Genomic DNA, 23,351 nt, shown 5'->3' with positions numbered 1-23,351 from the left:
AAGGCAGTGCTAAGAGGGAAGTTTATAGCGATACAGGCCTTCCTCAAAAAAGAAGAACAATCTGAAATAAACAAGTTAACCCACCACCTGAATCAATTAGAAAAAGAAGAGCAAAAATCCCCAAAAAGCAGCAGAAGGAAGGAAATAATAAAGATCAGAGAGGAATTAAATACAATAGAGATTAACAAGACCATAGAAAAAATCAACCAAACCAAAAGCTGGTTTTTTGAAAAAGTAAATAAAATCGACAAACCTCTGGCCAAACTCACAAAGAAGAAAAAAGAGAGAGCACAAATTAGCAAAATAAGAAAGGAAAATGGAGAAATTACAACAAACAAAATAGAAATACAGAATATCATACGAGAATATTATGAAAAACTATATGGAACCAAACTGGATAACCTAGAGGAGATGGACAAGTTTCTGGAAACATACTGTCCACCAAAACTGAATCAAGAAGAAACTGAACACTTGAACAATCCGATCACTAGAAAGGAAATAGAAATAGCAATTAAAAACCTCCCTACAAATAAAAGTCCAGGACCGGATGGCTTCACCGGGGAATTCTACCAAACATACAAAGAAGAACTCATACCAGTCCTTCTCAAACTCTTCCAGACGATTGAAAAGGAGGGAATACTCCCAAACTCATTCTATGAAGCCACCATCACCCTGATACCAAAACCAGGCAAAGACACTACAAAAAAAGAGAATTATAGGCCAATATCACTGATGAACATAGACGCCAAAATCCTCACCAAAATTTTAGCAAATAGAATCCAACAACACATAAAAAAGATTATACATCATGACCAAGTGGGGTTCATCCCAGGGACACAAGGCTGGTTCAACATACGCAAATCAATCAATGTAATACATCACATCAACAAGAGAAAGGACAAAAACCACATGATCATCTCAATCGATGCAGAAAAAGCATTTGATAAAATTCAACACCCGTTTATGATAAAAACTCTCGCCAAAGTGGGTATAGAGGGAACATATCTCAACATAATAAAAGCTATATATGACAAACCTATAGCCAGCATAGTTCTCAACGGTGAAAAACTCAAAAGCTTCCCACTAAAATCTGGGACAAGACAAGGATGCCCACTATCACCACTCCTATTCAATATAGTCCTGGAAGTCCTAGCCACAGCAATCAGGTAAGAGAAAGAAATAAAAAGGGATCCAAATTGGAAAAGAAGAGGTAAAAGTGTCATTATATGCTGACGACATGTTACTATATATAGAAAACCCTAAAAGGTCCACAGAAAAGCTACTAGAGCTGATCGAAGAATTCAGCAAGGTAGCAGGTTACAAAATTAATGTTCAAAAATCAGTTGCCTTTCTTTACACTAACGATAAATCAACAGAAAAAGAAAGTAAAGAAACAATCCCCTTTAAAATAGCACCCAAAGTAATAAAATATCTGGGAATAAATCTAACCAAGGAGGCGAAAGAATTATACACAGAAAACTATAAACCATTGATGAAGGAAATTAAAGAAGACTTTAAAAAATGGAAAGATATTCCATGCTCTTGGATTGGAAGAATCAATATTGTTAAAATGGTCACACTGCCCAAGGCAATCTACAGATTTAATGCAATCCCTATCCAATTACCCAGGACATATTTCACAGAACTAGAACAAATCATAATAAAATTTATATGGAACCATCAAAGACCTAGAATTGCTAAAGCATTACTGAAGAGAAAGAAAGAGGCTGGAGGAATAACTCTCCCAGACTTCAGACAATACTATAGAGCTACAGTCATCAAGACAGCATGGTATTGGTACCAAAACAGACATATAGACCAATGGAACAGAATAGAGAGCCCAGAAATGAACCCACAAACTTTTGGTCAACTCATCTTCGACAAAGGATGCAAGAATATACAATGGAATAAAGACAGTCTCTTCAGCAAATGGTGTTGGGAAAACTGGACAGCAGCATGTAAAACAATGAAGCTAGAACACACCCTTACACCATATACAAAAATCAACTCAAAATGGATTAAAGACTTAAACATAAGACAAGATACAATAAACCTCCTAGAGGAAAACATAGGCAAAACATTATCTGACATACATTTCAAAAATTTTCTCCTAGAAGAAATAAAAGCAAGAATAAACAAATGGGACCTAATGAAACTTACAAGCTTCTGCAGAGCAAAGGAAACCAGAAATAAAACAAGAAGAAAACCTACGGAATGGGAGAAAATTTTTGCAAGTGAAACCGACAATGGCTTGATCTCCAAAATATATAAGCAGCTCATACGACTCAATAAGGAAAAAATAAACAACCCAATCCAAAAATGGGCAGAAGACCTAAACAAGCAACTCTCCAAGGAAGACATACAAATGATCAAAAAGCACATGAAAAAATGCTCAATATCACTAATTATCAGAGAAATGCAAATCAAAACTACAATGAGGTATCCCCTCACACCAGTCAGAATGGCCGTCATTCAAAAATCCACAAATGACAAATGCTGGAGAGGCTGTGGAGAAAGGGGAACCCTCCTGCACTGCTGGTGGGAATGCAGTTTGGTGCAGCCACTGTGGAAAACAGTGTGGAGATTCCTCAAAAGACTAGGAATAGATTTACCATATGACCCAGGAATCCCACTCCTGGGCTTGTACCCAGAAAGAAATCTACTTCAGGATGACACCTGCACTCCAATGTTCATAGCAGCACTATTTACAATAACCAAAACATGGAAACAGCCTAAATGTCCATCAACAGGTGACTGGATAAAGAAGAAGTGGTATATTTATACAATGGAATACTACTCAGCCATAAAAACCGACAACATAATGCCATTTGCAGCAACATGGATGCTCCTGGAGAATGTCATTCTAAGTGAAGTAAGCCAGAAAGAGAAAGAAAAATACCATATGAGATCGCTCATATGTGGAATCTAAAAAACAAAAACAAACAAACAAACAAAAACAAAGCATAAATACAGGACAGAAATAGACTCATGGACAGAGAATACAGACTTGTGGTTACCAGGGGGGTAGAGGGTGGGAAGGGATAGACTGGGATTTCAAAATTGTAGAATAGATAAACAAGATTACACTGTATAGCACAGGGAAATATACGCAAAATGTTATGATAACTCACAGAGAAAAAAATGTGACAATGAGTGTGTATATGTCCATGAATGACTGAAAAATTGTGCTGAACACTGGAATTTGACACAACATTGTGAAATGATTATAAATCAATAAAAAATGTTAAAAAAAATAAATGGAGGGGGAATAAAGCAAGGAGAATCCATGGGTTCCTCTGAATTAGGTGCTCAGTGGGGTGCCAAGCCTGTGTCCTGTGTTGGCTCTTCCCTTGAAGGGTAAGATGACAGGACCTTCCTCCCAGACAGATGCATATGGAGTCTGAGATCCCCTTGACCTTGGAGCCCCAGCTGCCGGCCCCGCTGCACTCTCTGAGGCTGTGCACGCAGAGGCTGACCCTCTGTCCCGAAGCAGCAAAGATGCTTGCTGGGCTCATGGCAAGTCCCCAGGGCCACCACCTTGCAGCGAGGAGAGGGGCCGCTGAGTGGCTTTCCCAAAGAGAGGGACCCCAGCTGTGAGCATCAGGTCTTGGGCACTCCCTCATTCACCCTCTGCCCAGCCAGTGAACGGTCACTTCTGTGGCTTTGTGACAACCGTAAGGGTGGAGAACCAATAGAGAATTTGGGAGGGAGATCCACAGACATCCGCCAACTAACAGCTGGCACCGCCATCTGCCTCTGCGAGGGATACGTCACGAGTCGCTGCAGCCACAGGAGGGAGCTCAGGGTGGAGGTCAGGAGGGAGGTGCTCTGTGTTCTGGGAAAACTGGCAGAACAGGCCTTCAGACAGAGATTTTCAGGAGGAGGTTTTATGAGCCCGGATTCTTGCGTCGAGAAAAGCCCCGCAGCCGTTGCCGTGTGCAGCTCGTGGCTCGCAGCCTGCCTCCGTGTAAGCGTGCTTGGCGGCAGCGCCCCGTCACTGAAACCGCGTGTAGTAGCGGCCCTCCTTGCTCCGTCTTCGCAGCCGTTCTCCGGGGCGATCTGAGAGGCTGTCTCCCGGGCTGCCGTCCTCGTTTTGCCCCCAGTAAACCTGAACTCGCAGCTGTCACGTTGTCATGTGTTTCCGGTCGGCACTTCCAAGAACCTGTGCTTGTTTGTTTTCCGCCCAGCCTGGTTGTTCCTCTCCCAGAGCTGGGACTAGGGTGAGGCGAGCGAGCCTCTGTCCTGGGAGCAAATGACTGAAAACCGCAGTCATCAAGATAAATAATACTTAATGCAATATTTCTAAAAAGTCAAAATGAATGCAAAAAGCCCATGATGCACGAATTATCAGCATTTTCAAGAAAGACAGGAGCTGGTTGGGGGTGAGTGGGAGGCGAGTGAGGTGAGTCTTACAGGTGTGGGGTCAGCTCCTGAGACAAGGTTTTCCACCCACGTTCTCTGAAAAGCAGCCTTTGGCACCCGGTGGCCACTCTCCCTGCTTTCATTCTTCTTCCTAAACCTTTATTACCCTCTGTCATTCCCTCACGTGTTTGTTTATTTATGGAGTGTGTGTGAGGGGCGATGCATTTCAAAAAACGAGGCCAGATGAGGGCATGCAGCCAGGCCAAGGAGCAAATCCTTCCTCTCTGCTGCGCATCCTTCCCCTAGACTGGATGCCAGTAAAGGAGTGCCATGTCAGAATAAATGCAGCGTGAGGTTTTAAGTCTCTTGATGTCTGTCAGTGTTTCACATCAATATTTCAGCTAAGGATGTGAAGAGTATCTCCTCTCTCCAGAGGGGGTCTTGGATGCCACTTACCGAGCGCCCTCAGCCACGTGCGGTGAGAGCTTCTGGAAAGGCTGGGCGGCAGGTGGGCAAATGAGGAGGTGAGTCAACGGACGACTGTCCAGCAGTGGCCAGCAGCCGGGGGCATGGGGCAGGGGGACCTGGGAGCCGTGCAAAGGTGTTTCCACGAAGAAGACCCTTCCTCCTCCTCCACCTCATCAAGCGCCCTGCTGCTCCAGCTGAACAACCTGTCAGGCTTCTTCTCCCACATCCAGGTGACCCCATCTCAGAGGATGTCTCTACCTGGGTTTCACCTCCCTGCTGCCACTCTCCCGAGCCCCAACCTCATCCTGCCCCACCTGGACATCAGCCTGCTGCCTGGCTTCCCCATCAGAAGCATCCAGCCTCCTATTCAATTCTCTGCAGTCTCCTCCAGGGTGGTTTTTCATGTGCTGCGGAATCGAAGCACCCATGATCTCTCCTTTTGGGGGTGCCAGCCCCTCAGATCCTCTGCTTCTCGCTGTGACTATCGGTTGCTGGCTTTCTGATGCCAAGACGAAGATCAACACACTCAGCCCTTCCATCCCTGGTATCTGGTGACACACCTGCTAGGGCTTTTATCAGAACCGAAAACCGGACGAATTGTTCCAAATTCAGACCTTCTCTTTTCTTGGCTCCCAAGCAAGCCAAAAGGGAGAGAGAAATGCAGTGAGACTGGGTGACGGGAGCCACTGGAGAAGAGGGTAGCCCAAAGGGCGGTGGAACTTGCAGGTGTCTGAACAGTTTGAATAAACACCGGTAGCGACGTGCCATTTTCTTTTAGGCCAAAAGTAGGGTTGTCCTTTCGTAAATACTCCCAGGCGAGTGACTGTGATGGATGGATGCTGTGGTTGTAATAAGTGTACTCATTTTACTCAGCGGGTGCTGCCAAGGCACTTGGTAAATAAAACAATGTTTATAAACCATCCATTAAAAAGTCAGAAAGAAATCTGGGGAGATGTTCACATCAGTTTCCAGGAACTTCAGGTGAAGAGTTCTGAATGAAGAAAGCTTACCATGAGCACTGTGACATGTTTTCCCTTTTCAATCACAATTAACACATCCTGTGTCGCTGGCTCCCAGAATGGTATTTAATTTATGGCTCAGAAGATTTGAGCTTGTGACTTCCATCATCATTTGTCTTTCGAACTATTTCAAATAGGAAAATGTTGCTGTCTCAGAATCTTCCAGTTCCAAGTGGTTCCACACTGAACCTGCCTCATGGACCCCCTCTGAACTTTCCGGTATCCCAACATCCCAGCAAGTGACTCAGCCAGGTAGGGAGAAAGAACTGCCTTGCTTTTTTTCTTTTAACCATATCTTTTCATGCATCCTGTTATTTTATTTTCAGAGCAGTATGATGAGCTATCAAGTTCAGGATTTACACTTTCATGAGTTGAACTGTGTTCCCTGTGCCAGAAAGATATGCTGAGTTCCTAAGCCTTGGTACCTGTGAATGTGACCTTAATTGGAAATAAAGTCTTTGCAGATGTAATCAGGCTAAGATACAGTCATTAGGTGGCCCTAATCCAATATGACGGGGGTCCTTTTAAGAAGAAGAGACAGACACACATAGGGAGAAGGCAACTGATGCCAAGGATCACAGGCACCACCGGAAGCTGGAGAGGCGGGAAAGGATTCTCCCCCAGAGTCTCTGCAGAGGGAGCCTGGCTCTGCTGATGCCTTGATCTCAGACACTAGCCTCCAGAACTGGGAGGGAATAGATTTCTGTTGTGCTGTCTTTGTTAGGGCAGCCGTGGGACACCATCTAGTCTCCTTTCAGCTTGCTCTGTTTGTGACTATTGTGGTTCACTGGTCCCTTCAGCTTCTCCCCAGTCCCCCAGCCCTCCTTTTCTTCCCAGTCCCCTCATCTCAGTCAGATTCCAGGTGTTAACATATCCTAAACTCTTCTCCTCCCATTCCTTCTTCACAGCTTTGGGCCAGCAGCATCTGTGGCTTCCATCACTAAACACAGGGTACCATATTCACATGGGCACCACGCTGCTGGCATCTCACTCTCCACCAAGTGTTTTTCAAGTGTCCTCTAACCTCACCATCTACTCATCGCTCTCAGGAGATGCCTGCGGTGGATGCATTGATGTCCCACCTGTAGTCCCTTCAGTAGCCCATGCACCCGTCCCCTAGCTGCTATCAGTGTGACCGATAAAACCTCACCGCTGCTTCCTTCTCCAAAGAACTTTCTTCAACCAACAGGAGCATCCTGCCTGGCAGACCACCAACCCCCAGACCCAGCGGATGATTGTATGATACTCAGGTACAAACAGCAGGTGACTTTGCTTGAAGGTGGAAGAGCAGGTGGATATACAGTAGTGATTCCCTCATTTAATGCCCCAAGATGTTACCCAAGAAACCATATACTGGGCAAAAGTGACAGTTATACATTTCAAGGGCTGTTGGATACGGCATCTGTGTTGACGCTGATATCCAGGGACCCAAAGCATTGTTAAGCCCCCTCCACCATTAACATAAGCCATATGAGAATCAGGTAGGCAATGTAGTTCTGGCTCAGGTATGTCACACAGGGGGTGCAGTGAGTCAACAGAGCCACCTGTGGTCATTTCCTTGGTCCTCAATGTTTTTAGCTTTGAAGATGAGGAAGGGCCCGTGAGCCAAGGAGTGCAGGCAGTCCTGAGAAGCTGTAAGAGGCAAGCAAGGGACCGTCCCCTAGAGCCTCCAGAAAGGCACGCACCCTACTGACACCTTGATTTTGGCCCCAAGACACCGGTGTCAGATTTCTGACCTCTGGAAATATAAGACAATAAGTTGGCATTTAAGCCACTGAGTTTGTGGTAATTTATTACAGCAGCCACAGGAAATATAGTCCTTGTAACTATTTGCTGAATGAATTAATGAATAAACGAATGAGAGAAGACGATCTGAAGTCCCTCTGCTGGCTGGTCCCTATGATTCCTCTGGGTCGGTTTAGGGCTGGGTGCCCAGCATGGGCCCGGCTGCACCAGCGCGGTCTGAAGGAGTGAGCAACTCCCCTCCCCGCTCTGTGTCTGCCTCTCAGACTCCCAGGGGACTCACGAGCTTGCTGAAAGGCACCCGTGTGGTGCTTGGCTCGGGTGGAACTGGCTAGAGATGAAAATGCTTCACGGGACACACCTGCCCTCCAACCACGCGCTGTCTGACCTGTGCCTTCCGTCACAGGAGTGTTTGTTTCCCTGAAGTTAAGGCACATTCGTCTCAACTCAGCCCTCCCTTTCTGTTTTTTTGTTTGTTTGTTTCTAACATCATCCTGGACACACTCTGGGCTGTAAGACGTGCAAAGAACATCTGGAGTTTTTAAAGGACGTGCAATCTTTTTCACTGACGTCCCTGTGTCATCCCACTGGGTTCACGCTACCACCTCCAGTGTTTTAATGTCCTCGCTCAACAGATGACGGAACTGAACCGTCATTTACTTGTTTATTAGCTCCTTTTTTCCCTCACTTACTCATGAACCCCTTAATAAACACTGCTGAGGGCTGACTGCCTGCACTTGACCTTGTGTTCAGAACATCGCACACTCCTGCTGCTGCCTGGATGTATCCCAAGTTCTGAGGAGGGAAAACATGAAACCATGCGCCTCTTACCATCAGTGCGAAAGCTCATCCTTGGTGGAGAGAAGACCGGAACTCTGGCATCCTAGCCCTCCCCACTGAGCACCCCCAAACACAAGACAGCTACTTACCACCTCTTGTCTCGCACTAGGACGTGGTGCCAGAACTCCCAGAAAGAGACCTTCTCAGTTCATGGTCACTTAGGAGCACAATTCAAGCCACACACCAGCCGGTGAAGCTCCCGCGGCGGGACGTTCTGTCCTACCTCCCAGGAGGAGCTGGCCTCTTGAGAAGTTCCCATGTGCTTCAGGCTTTACAGCCTGTTTTTCCAGTCTGTCCACTAGAGTCCCGCTGCCGTGTTAGGGCTCCTTCCGGATTTGAGTGTAATCCTCCTCCCTCCACGGTGGTGAGAAGTTAATTCCTTTATGACGAACCCAGGGTCTCTCAGCCTAGCCACAATTGCCTTTTACACTGGAAAACCCTGTGCATCGTGGCACGGTTAACAGCGTCCCTGGCCCCTCTGCTCACTCGATGCCACTGGCCACTTTGCACCCCCATCCCCGACTCCAACCCCTCTCCCCCAACCCCATTATAACCAAAAATGTCTCCAGACACTGCTCAGTGTCTCCCGAGGGCCAAAATCACCCCAGGGCTATGCCCATCTCTGCGCCTCTATCTCTGTTGGACCAGGTGATCCGTATTCTCCCTTAGACTGAAAATCCTGCTTCTGTAACACTCATTCTCTAGTCATAGTTTCCCAAAGAAGAACGGGAGTGAGATGTTTTATTTATGACTGTATTGAACAGGAGGTCAGTTTTCCCAATGGCCATGCATTGAGGTTCTCCAGTACAACAGAACCACAGGAGGACTCAGCTCATGTGATTTGTGCAGGTGTAAGTCCACAGTCCACAGGGCAGGCTGGCGGGCTGGAGCCCCAGACAGACTTGCAGTCCATGTCCCAAGGCAGCCCACTGCTGAATTCCCTCTTGCTCCAAGGAGGTCAGTCTTCTGTTTCTCAAAGCCCACCTGCAATATGGAGGGTAGGGCTTTGCCCAAAGTCTGAGGATTTCAATGTTAATCTCACCCAACAAACACCTTAGAAGAAACATCCAGAATAACGTTTGACTGAATATCTGGGCGCTGTGGCCCAACCTAGTGGACACACAGAATGAATCACATCAGGCAGTGATGGGTGAATTCGCTCATGGCAAAGAGAGGGACGATGCCCTTGAGCGCACCTGGAATTTAGGGCCAGGCTTCCATGGTTATGCCTGAAAGGTCAGTGTTATAGGAGCCATCGGTGGTTCCCAGCCCTGGTCATTACAATTGCCTGGGGAGGCTTGAAATATACAGGTGTCAGATCTACCTTTGGGAGTCCAATCCAGTTGGTCTGAGGCTGGGCTCAGCCATCAGTGTGCTGTCAGAGCGGGTAGGGATGTAGCTCAGTGGTAGGGCGTGTGCTTGGTAGCACAAGGTCCTGGGTTCCATCCTCAGTGCCTCTGTTAAGGGAAAAGATAAAGGGACCCTCAGATATTCCCAGTGCACAGACAGGGGTGGAAGCCTCTGGGCTGAATGAACTCTGACCCTTCCCCCAGGACCAACAAGGTGTGTCGGGTTTGAATCCCACTTCCCTTCGAGGGAATTATGAGATGCTGGGACAGCCGTTGTACCTCCCTGAGGCTGCTGGTTATGTTAGGAGATACTTGGAAAGCACCCAGCACAGTCTCAGGAGACATAGCAGGTGTCATACGTCAGCACACGTCTGCTCCACCACCCAGCTCGAGCTTAACAACCTGGCTGCCCCGCTCTGTCACTTTTGGCTAAGTTCCTGTTAAAATATAATAATAACCATGCTTTCTCTAACACGGATCAAGTTTTGAGACAGATGCTGTGCTCCCAGTAGGCATTATCTAACCCTCACAATAGTCGTATGAAGAAGATTCGGTGGTGGTTCTGTTAGAGCAGGCAGACAGCTAGATGTGAGCAGAGAAAGGGGGCTCAGGCCAAACGGCAGGAACTGGGCAGAAAGGAGGGGCACGGGCTGAATGCAGGAAACCACGCGTCATGTAAACAATAGGGGTCGCTGGGCAGAGAAAGAGAAGCAGGAAGCTCTGGGCTGATAAGCGGTCACACATTTTGGGGGGTGACAAGCAGTCTGAGGCCAATAAAGAAAGGTTGGAAAAGGCAGGAATCTCCGGTGTCTGAGTGTAATCTTTTGCTCATTATGCCCTCATTTTGATAAAATAAGCCTTGCAGATTAGAAGCACCCATCATGCACTCATGCCGTGACACTTCCGATCCAGACTAAATAAGGACAAAAATCCCTCCTCCTTTCGGAAAGGAACAGTTGGGATGAAAATCAGGAAATACAACCCCAAACCCTTCCCTCCCCAGTGAGTATTCTGCCCAATCGTTTTGACACTCTGTGTAACCAACTTGCAAAGAAACACCGGGCAGCTGCTCACCGGGTCTGCCCGCTCTCCCCTTGAGAGTGTACTGTACATCCCTTCATAAATCCCCACTTCACTTTCTTAACCTAAGAGTCTCATCTCTGAATTCTTTCTGCGATGGGACAAGAACCTAGTCACCAGCAACAGTACCAGGTTCAAATGAGGAAAATGAGGCACAGAGAGTTTAGGCCACTTTCCCAAGGTGGAAGCAAACCATCTGAGATTTATCTGACTCAGCAGGTTAAAGCTTTTAAGGAACTTGCCCCAGGAGGTGTAAATCAGGGTTACGGCCACAGGGAAGAAGGAAACAAACAAAAGTGCCACAGTGTCCACATGCTGCCACTGTGTACCTAGAAAACCTAAGCAAATAGAAATAAAAATTCTTAGAATTAATTTGGGAATTTTGCAAAGGCAAAATTATTAATTATTTAATTAATTAGCAGAAATCATCTATGAAAATCACAATAGGAACAAAACATGGAATACCTAGGGATCAGTTTGGTAAGAAAGATGAGTTCCATGAATGACTACAACTATCAAACTATATTAAGGGGTATTAAAGAAGGTTGATTCGACCTTTGGAAGGAGATGGTCTGGGCAGATGGTAAACAGCATAAAAATGTCAATTCTTTGCAGATTGGTTATAGGTTAAACCTATTCCTTTCTTTTTTTGAGTCAAAATGAAGTATTGAGGTAATTTCTGCAATTCAAAGATTTCAGAGTGCAATCCATAAAGTGCCTTCTGAACTCACGATGAATTCCAGTATCTCAGAAATAAAGAGTGAGTCCTCCGGGGCACTTGAGTGAGTTCCAGGTTTCATTTCAGACACGGCCACCTAAGCAGAGAGATTCCTTCTGTTTGGCTGTGCATGGGCACACTCAGATCCAAACCAATTTATGTAAAACAAAAATTGCTACACAGTTTAAAAAATTTTTAATTGTGAAATATACTATAGGTTTAGAAATATCTTTACTATATAATATATACACACATACATATATATAGTTTTTTTAAATAATTGAATGAACACCCGTGAGGCCACCTGGGCAGACTCTTAAGGAAGCCCTATGATCTGGGTTTTGTGTCCTTGTGTGACCCATTGCCTTGAGTTTGGTAGAACCTATAACCTGCTTCTAGATATATGAGATACAGCAAAATATAAAACAGCTTCCTAATTTATCAGGAGCTCACCCCGACACTCCCAAGACTAAGAAATGCATATATGGCAAAACAGAAACAATAAATAGATTAAAAATGATCAGCCTTGTTAATGCCAGTTGAATTGCGGTGCTGTATCGGCCAAGTGTGATTTGGAGCTCGGATGAGTCATGGCATCCACAGTCGAGTGGAATGAGACAGGTACATGCTCACTGTGGAGAGGAACGCAAGTCAGTAGAATGTGGCTGGAGAGCAGTCTGGCAAAACAGTCCCTATGTCTTAAAAGCATGCATAGGCTTTGTTGGGGTTATTCATTTTTAATAACCTGTCCAAAGGCAGCCATCCTCAAGGCAATGGCTGATGTTAAAACATGTGTATCAAGATGTTTGGTTGGGCCAACACTGGAAATCTGAAACCAGCCCCAAACACGGAGGGCAGGGAGAGACCCAAGAAAAAAGCAGACCAGATTGGTAGGTGGCAGGTTCAATGAGCAAGAAAACTTACGAGGCATCTCTTCCAACAATTACGGGAATGATTACATAAATTACGCTCTATCCATCCACTTGTTGAATAAGATGCAGATATTGAGATGATGTTTTCTTGTAGCTTTTAATGACAAAGATAAACTCTTCTGGCTGTAAGTTAAAATGAGCGGAAGACTGGGATCCTTAGCAGCCTCTTCCTGCCAAACAACAGCCGTTCTTCAGCGGAGCTGGAGCGATCGGGGTTAAACCCTAGTGGCACCGCCTATTTGCGCTGATCCTTCTGAGCCTCAGGTGCGCTCCTACTTTGTTTTTAGAATCCGATGATATCACAGAAGCAAAACAGCCTTGCCTATTCTAGACACTCAACGAGTGTCACCTGCCTCCTTTTTCAGTTAATAATGCTGAACACGCGGATTACGACCCAGGGAAAGAAGATGGAACCAAAAATCGTTTACAGACTGATCACAAGTTTAAAATACCTATTTGTCCACTTAGAGTTAGAAAGATAGAAAGAGTTGGTTTTAATTTTTAATTAAAAAAAAAAGCAGAGAAGACTTATCTGTTTGTATTTTCACGAGAGCGAGGCTTCTGTCTGGGATAGAGGCCGTGACAATCTTGTTCACATGATCCCAGCACCCGACCTTAACAGATGAGAGAACTCACATCAATCTTACTCCCTAGTGACAGTAAAAATCTTGTTGTGCTCCAACCCAGATGGGAAGTGGGGTGTGGTATGTTCTGGGGGATGACAATGGCCCCTCCCTTATCATCCACACCGCCTACATCACTGGTGGTCAACCTTCAGTGCGCACCACCGACATTGGGGTTGCAAAATGCAGATTCCTTGGCGCCTGTAATGAGATTCTGATTTGGTAGGTCTGGAATGAGGCTGGAAATGTGTGTGTGTGAAATATGTAGCAACGTTTGTAAATCGTAAGCACAGGGCTCAGTGCATATTTACATATCTACACATATGTGGTCTGTCTGTCTACCATAGTATGCCACTTACCTGGTGCTCTCCATATAGGTACATAGCTATGTGTTTTCCACATACATATATACCTGCATAACCTCTATTCAGATCAGGATACAGAGCAGTCCCAACACCCCAAACGCCCTTTCCTAACCAGTAACTGCCGCTCCACTCCACCTCCGATGGCAGATCACCAGTATTCTAACTTCTGTTGACACAGATTAGCCTGCGCTGAAACTTCCTATGAAGGGAACCACATGGTACTCTTCTGTGTCTAGGTTATCCTGTTCAGCATCATGTGTGTGAGAAGAATCCCGCGCTGTTGTCTGTGTCAGGAGTTCATTGACTTCTATTGTTGAATGTGGATAAACCACAATTTATTCCCCTGTTCTCCTGCTGAGGGGCAGCTGCGTGGATCCCAGTTTGGGGCGTTTGTGAACAGCGCTGCTCAACTGTCCTAATCCAGTCTTTTGTGGAACACACATGCTCTGTGCTCTTGTCTACACTTAGGAGTGGGGTTGAGAGACTCGAGGGTGAGTTTGGGTTTAATTCTGGGAGACACTGCCACACAGTGGAATCCACAATTTTATCTGGTATTGTTGATGCGGCTGGTCTTGGACCACACTTTGAGAAATACTGTTTCTCTGAAAGCCCGATTTTGCAAACAAACATATGCCCTTCATCTCCCCTTTCCTCGGGGCACAAGGTGGGATGAGCTTGCTGACACTGAGACACCAGCTAGGTGATCTGGGGAACAGGTGAGAATGAGAAATTAAATGAATACCATCCCTGAGCATCACTTTGGGACAAATCTTTGCCATTTACTCTTTTGCCTGTTGGAAAGAAGCTGAGAACAGGGAAACTTTGATAAGTTGGGAAGGTGAGAAGCCAGGTCCCTGTGCCTCACCAGCCAAGCCCTCTCCCACCCCAACCATGAACCTGAATAGTGTCCATTCATCTGCCGGTAAAAAGGCATCTGCTGGGGACCTCGAGTTATCCCTGTGGGGAGCGACTGACTGTCTTCTGTCATCTTAAACGAGATCATTGCACAGGCGTTTCCTCAGTCCTGGCGGCCAGCCCCTGCTCTTAACAAAGGCATGGCTTGCAGGTGATGAAAGAGAAGGCGTTCCTCCTGCTGGGCTCAGTGGGTTTGACGACAAATACCAACCATCCTCTTCACGTGACTCTGGCTGTTTTAACATAGACCCAGGCAGCCCCTCCGAGGTCAGAAAGCCAGGAACCAAGGCATCCTGCTGGCAGAGTGTGGAAGGAGGGCCATCCTGGTGAGTTGACCATGCTTGGCTTCCTTGGTCCCTCCGCCTGTTCCTTCTCTCCGTTTTCCTTCCCTGTTCCCGTGTTTCCCGCGGGTTGGCTCTGTGATCGCAAGCTGCTCTCTGCTGTTCTTAGCACAGCACTCCAACCAGGGACTCAGGCACCAGAGCAGTAGGCTGGCTCCCGAAATGGGAAAAGGGCTTCCACGTGGAGTCGGTGAGAAAGGAACTAGGCTCTGTACATCCGGGATCTCATGAAGCCGGAAGAGGGAGTTGGAATCCTCCCCACCCCCATCCCAACTGGATCTGATGTCCTCCACCATCACCCTCCTGCCCTGAAATCCCTGGTCTAAACTCCCCTCCAACAAACTGTAAGTGCCGCGAAACAAGACAAACCACGTCTGTCTTACCTCACGGCTGTGTGTGTTACCTGGAACATAACAGACGACCAGTGATTATTTACTTGAATAAATGTGTGAGCAAATGATTGAGTGGACTTTGAATTAATGAATGAATGAAGTGAAGAAACCATGTGATTCGTATTCTTTTTAAGATCACAGAGTTGTAAAGCTCTTCTACGTAAGAACAACATCCTAGCTCTTTCAAAGTACAAAAGGGACTCTCTTGTCCGAATTGGCCATGTCTGGAGATATTTTTAGTTGTCACAACTGGGGCAGGGACGGCTACCGGCATCTGGTGTGTCGAGGCTAGGGCCACTGCCAAGCGTCCTGAAATGCACAGAATAGTTCACAGCAACAAGGACTTGCCCTGTCCCAGTGGTTAATGGTGCCGAGGCTGACGGTGCTGAGGAAGGGGTCTGTCCAAGGGCTGGCGCTGACATCGCTTGCTACAAATCTGCTCCAGTTAAAAGAGATTGAAAAACTGAGGTGGACAGGGACCACTTAGAGAAGATTTTACAAGTTATATCAGCATAATAAAATGTGAAATTACTGCTTTTAAAGATTATCTTACCCAGTGGTTGTCAAACTGCTTTCAGTACAACTATTTCTATAAATAAAACCTTACACAGAATCTCAATTTATGAAAGTGTTAAGCAGGATATTTATTAGTTAAAATAGTATGCTCTAAGCTCAAACATATAGTCAGTGTAGTTTAAAAGTGCAGTTTAAAAACACAAGTTAAACTCTAGATTGAGCACTGAAGCCTTATATCATGTTTATATCACATGTGGCTGAAGTTTTTTTTTTTTAATATTATTATGAAACTTGCTCTTCTAAAAAAAATTTGATTCTTTTTGTTGTTAGTGGAAGTACTGGGGATTGAACCCAGGACCTCATGCATGCTGAGCATGTGCCCCACCACTGAGCTATATACCCCTTACCCCTTGGGTGGAGTTTTATATTGGTCTCAGTAATTTCAGTAATCAAACGTTTCTTCATTTTGTTTTAATTGCAGAGTTTGAGAAAAACCTTGGTTCGTGCCAAAGAATTTTAATGTAATAGAGCACAAAAAGTTCATTGATGATGGTTTTGGATTCTACTTTGCAGTTAACCTTTAAGAAATTTCCACTTGTTGAGTTTTGGTGTCGTGTCAAAGATGAATAGCCACAATTCTCCAAAAACGCTTTTCAAATCCTTGCCCCCTTTCCAACTGTGTATCTGTGCGAGGCCACGTTTTCTTCAGATACTTCAACTAAAAGATGTATTTCATAGGTTGGGAAAACCAGACATTAAAGAGATTTTCCAAAATATAAAGCAATAGCAATATCATGCTTCCACTATTTTTTTTTTAAGATTTTGGAAAATATATTTTTCTTAAAGGTGTGCTAGCTTATAATGGGTTTGTAATCGTTAACTTTCAATTATACATTAATAACCATGTTTTTCTTGGTCCTCAATTTCTAGTACAGTACATGTCGAGAGAGAGAATCCACATAAAGTAATCAAAAGCTCTTCGGGGTTTTTAGTAATTATCGAGTGTAAAGAGACCACAGGTCACTGCTCTGGTTTACATCACAAAGGGGCACCCGGGGCTCAGAGGTCCAGGCAGGTGACATGAAGCTCTAACACGTCCAGGGTCACACACACACTGGGCGCATTCATATAAGTCAGGACCCAAGACCCGCTTTCCAGCATAGGAATCACCTGGAGAAATATTTTCATGCCTGAGAGTATGTTGCTTTGGGGATCAACACAATTACGTTAGCCTGGCGGCCAGTTACGACGAGCACTAAACACGGAAATTGTTGTTTGCAGCAGGGACTCAATCCCAGCACATCCTCTTTCCTGCACATGGACGCACAGATGCGCTTTTCAAAAACTGATCAAACTGTTCAGATGCACGTTATCTACATGGTCATTTCAGGGCGGTGCTCTGATCAAAACTGACTTTGTTATATACGCCAAAGGGGGCCCATACGGGTCAACAGTCTTCTAGCTGAACTTCATCTTACCAACAAAGAGGAAGGCTTGGAGAGGCTGGTCCTTGCCCCGAGGTCACACGGTGGAGCGGCAGAGCTGGGATGGAATCTGAGATCCCTTAGTCCAGCTTTCTCCCCGCGTTGCCTCTCGAGGATCAGAACAAGTCTGTTCAGCCTGGAGCTGGCAGACCAGAAGGACAGGTGTGTGCTGCCCCCTCAAGGTGTTGGTCCTTGCCAGGCATTGCTGATGGATTTCAAATGGAGGAACAGTTCCAAGTCCAGCAAGGCCCTGAATCCTTAATCACCGTCCCAGACAATAGGAGCAGCAGGTCTGCAAGAGAAAATGACACCACCGGTGCACAAAGCTATCGCCCCTGCCTTGCGTGGAGTCCTGAGGGTACTAGGTCCCAGCTGGGTCACTCCTGCAGGCGCAGCTTCCTCCTCCTCGAACCAGGACTGTGACCTGGGACTTAGGCTGTGAACGCAGACCCTCAGAAAACTGTTAGCTCAGACGTGGCTTTTTACTTCCATGCTTGGCTTTCTGTTTTAAAGTCTGTGAGTACAAAGGCTCCTCCTTGAACTGAGTAGGGTCTTGGGTGTACCCAAGTTCTGCTGTAAAACGCCTGATTACGTGAGTGAAGGGACTGAGGGAGGGAGGGGAGGTGGCCCCGGGCAGGCTGGTGAGCACCCTCCTCTCCCCCCACCCCCATAGCCCTTCACCAGATGAAAGCCTTGTTTTAAATCCCGAGCCTGGCATCTTCTCTCATAGTTGTGGTCACTGTATACACATCATGCAGTGACTTACTCCTTAGTCATGTATTTTGAAAACTTTCCCACATGTGGACACATAATTCCATTAAAAAAAAACATACCAAGCATCAGACATATTTACACATCTTTTTGTTTGGCATTTGCCATGGTTAAAATTTTATGGTGGCTTTTCCCTTCTTCAATGCAGACTTTAAGTCAAGTGTACCAATATTTTCCTCCCCAACCATTTATGTCATTCTTAGAAACACATTTGTGTGACTATACAAGGACCCATGCTTTCCTTCCAGTACTCAAATTCCATTGTTTAAAATTCAAAACTTGAATCAACTTTTAGATCTTGGATCTGGTGTAAGGATAGACAAGCTATCCTACTTTTTTCAGATTGTTATCCACTTTTACCGTCTGAGTAGTAATTCCTGCATTATGTGAAAGGTACCTGACCCTGGAACAAATCAGTCCTGGACTTTGTGTCCTGCGGTGGCCCCAGCTTTAAATATTAGACTAACATTTCATTCTTTTCCTTTTTTAGCCTTTTTTTTTTTTTTAATACAAGAGCTGTAGAAGCAATATGAGAACAGAAGGGGGAGACTTTCCATTGGGACTGCAAATTTATGGACAACTTTATGATGTCTTTCTAGCCAAGAATAAGACAACCTTTCCATTATTAATTTGGATGCTTGGGAATTTTGTTTTTTTCAACATCAAAATGTGCGTTATTCCTTACTTTTGATGGCAGTACCAGAGGGGTCATGAGCTGCCACAGAACTTGAGAGTCAGGTGGGATCTAGACAGAGAAGTGGAGTGAGGTGGCCAAGGTCACACTGTGACTGGGCAGGAGGGAGGCGAGTGGGCTCCCAGAGTCTGCAGCTTCCAACGTCCCCCCTGTCCCACGTGTCCCCAACACGAAGTCAGCAACCCACAGTGAGGAGAAAAGATATTTAATTAGTTCTTGGTCTAATCTCTTAAAGCGCTCAAAGTGTTTTCACAAGTGCAAGGGGAGGGACAGCTCTCAGCCAACAATTTACCAGTGATTCCGACACACGCAAAGAAACTCCAAGTCACCGTGCTTTATACTTACTTTTAATTTCTGCACTGGAAAAGAAAAGGAAGGTGTAAATGAGGACAGGTTAGTTTACAGTGACTCCATCTTTGCCTTTAAATTAATCTTTGCTCTGGGAGGCAGAGGGGGAAAGAAAGACAGAAAGACATCAAAGCACAAGAGTCAAACAGTACCAAGAGGCCTCGTCTGGCTACCGAGGGATCCAAAAGCCTGGAGGCAGCGCCGTAAACACTGACAGGCATCAGGTAGAATACATTAAAAAAAAAACAAAACCCAAAACAGAACAAATCCCACAACTCCATTCTTAAAATCAAGCACAAAAACGGACAGTGAAATGCAGGTTGTGTGTGTCCCCCGGGCAGGAACCGAGCGCCATCTGCTCACAGCGCCGGCCCTGCGCCCCCTTCCCGCAGGCGCGGACACCAGAAGGGACCGGCAGGCGGGGAGCGGGATGAGTCTGTGTGCTTTGGAGGCTCTGCCTCTGGAATGTTCTGCGCGGCTGAGCAGGGCGGTGGGTTTGAGTCACGCGCTACACGTTGTTGAAGTGCTCACTTTATTTTCCATGTGCAAACTGTCACCGTCTAAAGCTTTCAGAAGGACGTGTACAGACAGGGTCGCCCTGCGGGCCACGGGCGCTCAGGAGGCGGGGCCCTCCCTCCCGGGGGCGGGGCCGGGGCGGTCACAAGGCGAGGCCCCGCCCTCCTGGGGGCGGGGCGGGGGCGGACAGAGAGAGAGAGGCGTCACTGTTCAGCTGCGTTCAACTCGAGTCCCTGATTCGGTCAGTTCGAGGAGGGCTCCTCAGTAGGAGATTGTCCACTCTTTGACAGAGGCGTCGTGGGACGTCGTGACCAGCGTGTGCTCGTCCAGCCAGGCCAGGCTGCTGACGTGGTGCAGGCGGTGCGCATCTGGGGAGAAAGGAAGCGCTTTAGGCAGGACCCACAAACTCTGCTCCTAGGGACACCTTGGATCGGAAGATGGGACACCCTGGGCCAGATCATCCGCAGGGCCCCAAGAAACCAAACACGATCCTGGTTAACCAGACACCATCCCTCTTCCCAGTGGGGAGAGTTTGGGTGATGGGGCGGGAGCAGGTGTTCTCAGCTCTGGAACCAGTGACACTCTGGTCCCAGCAGCATCCTGGCTGGAGCTCCCGGGTACCAGCACCGTCAGAGACAGAACTGCCCCTCCCCTCCCCAGAGTAAAAAACTTTCTATGCATAAAGCAACAACATACGAACAATGCACGAACAGGACACAGCATATCTATGTATTAAAATGGGGCGACGGTGTGGGGAGAGTAACAGTTCAGTGGCAGAGTGCATGCTTAGCACACACGAGGTCCTCAGTCCCCAGACCTCCAGTAAAAAAAAATGGGGCGACAATGAATAAAATGTTGAGAAACACAAGACTGGGGGTCCCAAGCACAGAGCACCCTAACCTCAGGCCAGTGCAGTCCTGTGACCTGTGACCCCTCAGCCTGGACTTCCCACCCTCTGCCCTGTGAACTCTTGCTGCACCTTGAACTTGCTCAAGTCTTACCACAAAACTGCTGCTTTCCACGTAGACCAGGACGGCCCATCTGAGTCTGTTCTGCTCCCGCCTCTGTCCTGAACTGGCCGCCCGCCCGCATGGTGCCAGCTCGCTTGGGCCCTCCCCTACCTCTGCAGCATGCACGGGAAAACGCTCTGGAGGGCTGACACTGGACTGTTTTTAAATAGGATAGGATCCCATTTATGGTTAACACAAAAGGCTGCCTGCCGGATAGAGAATGGATGAGAAGGGACCGGACCCCATGTAGTGGGGTGGTAGGCAGCAACCCGGGGACAGGAGGATCTGAGATCTACCCGGGGACGAGTGTGGTCCCACTCAGGGCCGCGAGCCACCTGTGGCCACGGAGCCCTTGCAGTGAGCTACTGTCACATGTGAAAATACTATATTGAGTTAAATAAAATTTACTGTTAAGAATAATTCCACTGGTTTCTTTTTAAAACGTAACTGCTAGAAAAATGCCAAGTCCACACATAGTCACGTTATACTTTTATGGGAAGCTGCTGTCCTGGAGACCGAGAAGCTGGTCATGAGTTTAGACTGAGGGGCTAGGGTGGGTGGGGAAAGGGCAGTGCTGTGGTCTGACTGTCGGTGTCCCCACCGAAATTCCTAAATTGAAAACCTAATGTCCACGGCAATGGTGTGGGAGGTGGGGCCTTCGGGACGAGCCTAGGTGACAAATGGGATTAGCGCTTTTATAATAGAGACTCCTTCCATCATGTGAGGACACTTGCTAAGAAGTCTGTGACCTGGAAGGGGACCCTCCCCGGCCATCCGGGAACCAGATCCTTGACTTTAGCCTCCAGATCCATAAGGAGATTTCTGTGCTTTATGAGCTGCCCAGTGTGGGCATTTTGATAGGAGCCTGAACACACTAAGGCAGAAGGCGGTGTCAGGAAAAGCCCTTTGCTCAGCGGGTACCCCGGGTATGCAGACCACCTGCTCTCATGCTGGACACACGGGCGCCCTCGGTCCCTCTGCATATCCACATGGACCAGCAGAGCTGATGTTTGCTGGAGACCCAGGCCGCCACGAAGCCACCCCCGCAAAGCACAGAAGGGACCATGGGGCCTGAGAACGCCACTCTGGAGCTGTCTGGGGAGCCGAGGCAGGCGCACGACTCACCTTGGATCTTGACCCTGGTCTCAGGGTCACTGAGGGTCCACACGTACACCATCATGTCCATGCCACCTGAGGCAAAGTGCTCGTTGTCTGGAGACCAGGCCAGGCAGACGATCTTTGCATGGTGTCCATAAAAGACGTTGTTCTCCTGGATGTGGGTTGAAATCAGGCAGGTGGTCAGGGTTCAGGCAGAGTCAGTGGGCGTCACCTCCTCTAACCCTCCCGGTGACAGTAACGAGAGCCAGCACGCACGGAATACTCTGTGCCAGGCTCCTGAAACCCTCACCACCTCACTGGCTCATTGTAACCACCCCCGGGTGCCCGCTGTGCGGAGGCACAGAAAGGTGCAACCAGAGATCAAGCAGCAGCCCACAGGCCCCCAGAGCTGCCCTCGCAGCCTGTATCACATGGGCTTCACGTGCCCGCTCGCCTGCGGAGCTCCGGGCCTAGTAAGGGGACAGATGGAAACGCAGGAATGCAGGCAAGGAGGTCCTGCCTGGCGTGGACGGCGCTCCGTGCATGTGTGAGCGGGATGGAGGTGGGCGCCTCTCCCCGCAGACACACACCTCCTCACCCCGGAGCCTGGGGGTGGGCCTGCAGACGGGGGGCGGCCCCCATGCGTGGCTGTGTCTAAGGTGTGTCCCAGCCTCAAAGCAGCGTCTTACCAAAGGGGGTGGGTATGGAGAAGTCACACTTTCTAACTTAAGCTTTAGGAACGCTTCTACTGCAAAGCATTTGTCTTGTTCTTAATTCCTAGATTCACCACGACTTTCTTTTTCACATATGCCTCTTCCATCTCCTGTTCTACTCCTGCAGGTTACTCAGCCTGTTACATGCATTTATCACTTAAAATGTGATAAATGCAGAATTTGAGAACTGTGCTACGGAGGTGGAAGGGAATCTCCTGGGAGGTCAGAGGTTCATGATGATGGAGGTGTGGACGGGAGGTGCGGGCACAGGGATGTGTATACTTCCGTCCACGTCTGTCTTTCGTTTTATGTAAACTTTATAGACAAAGATAAAACTAAGGAACCACCGAACTCTAATTAATAATATGTAAGCTGAAGTGTTAATGGAGAAACGTACAGATGCCTATAATTGGCTTTAAATGCACCCAAAATTAGATTCTTAGATGGATAACGTGACATAGTAAATGGTCAAGGTAGCATCCACGTGGTAAATCCTTTTGACTCTGCTGTCAATTTCAAACTGTCCTAAGTGTCCAAGGACTAGAGGACTGTCCACCTGTCTCGTGTCACACCAGCTCTCCCACATCCAGCAGGGACCAAGTCCCTCCAGAGTGCAGTCTCATTGGTGAAACGGGGCTACTGCTGCCTGGCACGAGTGCCTGGTGCCGACATGGGACACTTGCCCCTCACATGCCAGCGCCCTCACCATACTGCTCGGAGTGGGATGAGCTTCCAGGGCCTCTGAGGCTGTTCCTCCCAGGACCCACCTCTGAGTGCTCACAGTTTACAGGACTTTAACAGCAATGTGACTTGGGAAAAATCTAGTCTAAGCCCTTTGACAAAGAGAAAAATCAGGTCCGGAAAGTCACGTGGTCAGGCCAACGAGGCCCCTCCCTTTTTGGCAACTATTCTACCTGGAGGTTGGAGGAGCCCGCCGGCTGCCGGACGGGGAGTCTTCTGGGCCCTCATCACTCACATTCTTGGAGCAATAAAGCCGCATGTGTCCTGTGCATCTGCCACCTACAATGCCCAGGGTGGGGACAGAGGGTGACCT

The 23,351-nt window shown here is 47.4% G+C and overlaps 1 protein-coding gene and 2 long non-coding RNA genes across 3 annotated transcripts in view; 1 reads left to right on the top strand and 2 right to left on the bottom strand.

The window, feature by feature from the left end:
* Positions 1-9,156: 9,156 nt before the first annotated feature.
* Positions 9,157-12,750, bottom strand: LOC140700615 (uncharacterized). The gene is made up of 3 exons (XR_012079048.1): positions 12,504-12,750; positions 9,757-9,889; positions 9,157-9,416 (listed from the first exon to the last, which is right to left on the bottom strand). It is a non-coding gene; the product is annotated as an uncharacterized lncRNA (long non-coding RNA).
* A 548-nt stretch (positions 12,751-13,298) lies between these two features.
* Positions 13,299-14,947, top strand: LOC140700614 (uncharacterized). The gene is made up of 3 exons (XR_012079047.1): positions 13,299-13,356; positions 14,566-14,740; positions 14,865-14,947. It is a non-coding gene; the product is annotated as an uncharacterized lncRNA (long non-coding RNA).
* A 4,653-nt stretch (positions 14,948-19,600) lies between these two features.
* Positions 19,601-23,351, bottom strand: part of WDR1 (WD repeat domain 1) — a 40,042-nt gene continuing 36,291 nt past the window's right edge. The window contains exons 14-15 of the mRNA XM_072946266.1: positions 21,612-21,756; positions 19,601-19,844 (exon numbers count right to left, since the gene is read on the bottom strand). Of these exons, the coding sequence (XP_072802367.1) occupies positions 19,738-19,844; positions 21,612-21,756 (252 nt within the window). The 3' untranslated portion in view covers positions 19,601-19,737. The remainder of the gene's footprint in view (positions 19,845-21,611; positions 21,757-23,351) is intronic.

Source organism: Vicugna pacos, chromosome 2 (assembly GCF_048564905.1).
Source record: "Vicugna pacos chromosome 2, VicPac4, whole genome shotgun sequence".
NCBI classification, from domain to species: Eukaryota; Metazoa; Chordata; class Mammalia; order Artiodactyla; family Camelidae; genus Vicugna; species Vicugna pacos.
Note: the sequence above shows the minus strand (reverse complement) of the source record. Positions and strands in the feature narration are given on the sequence as shown.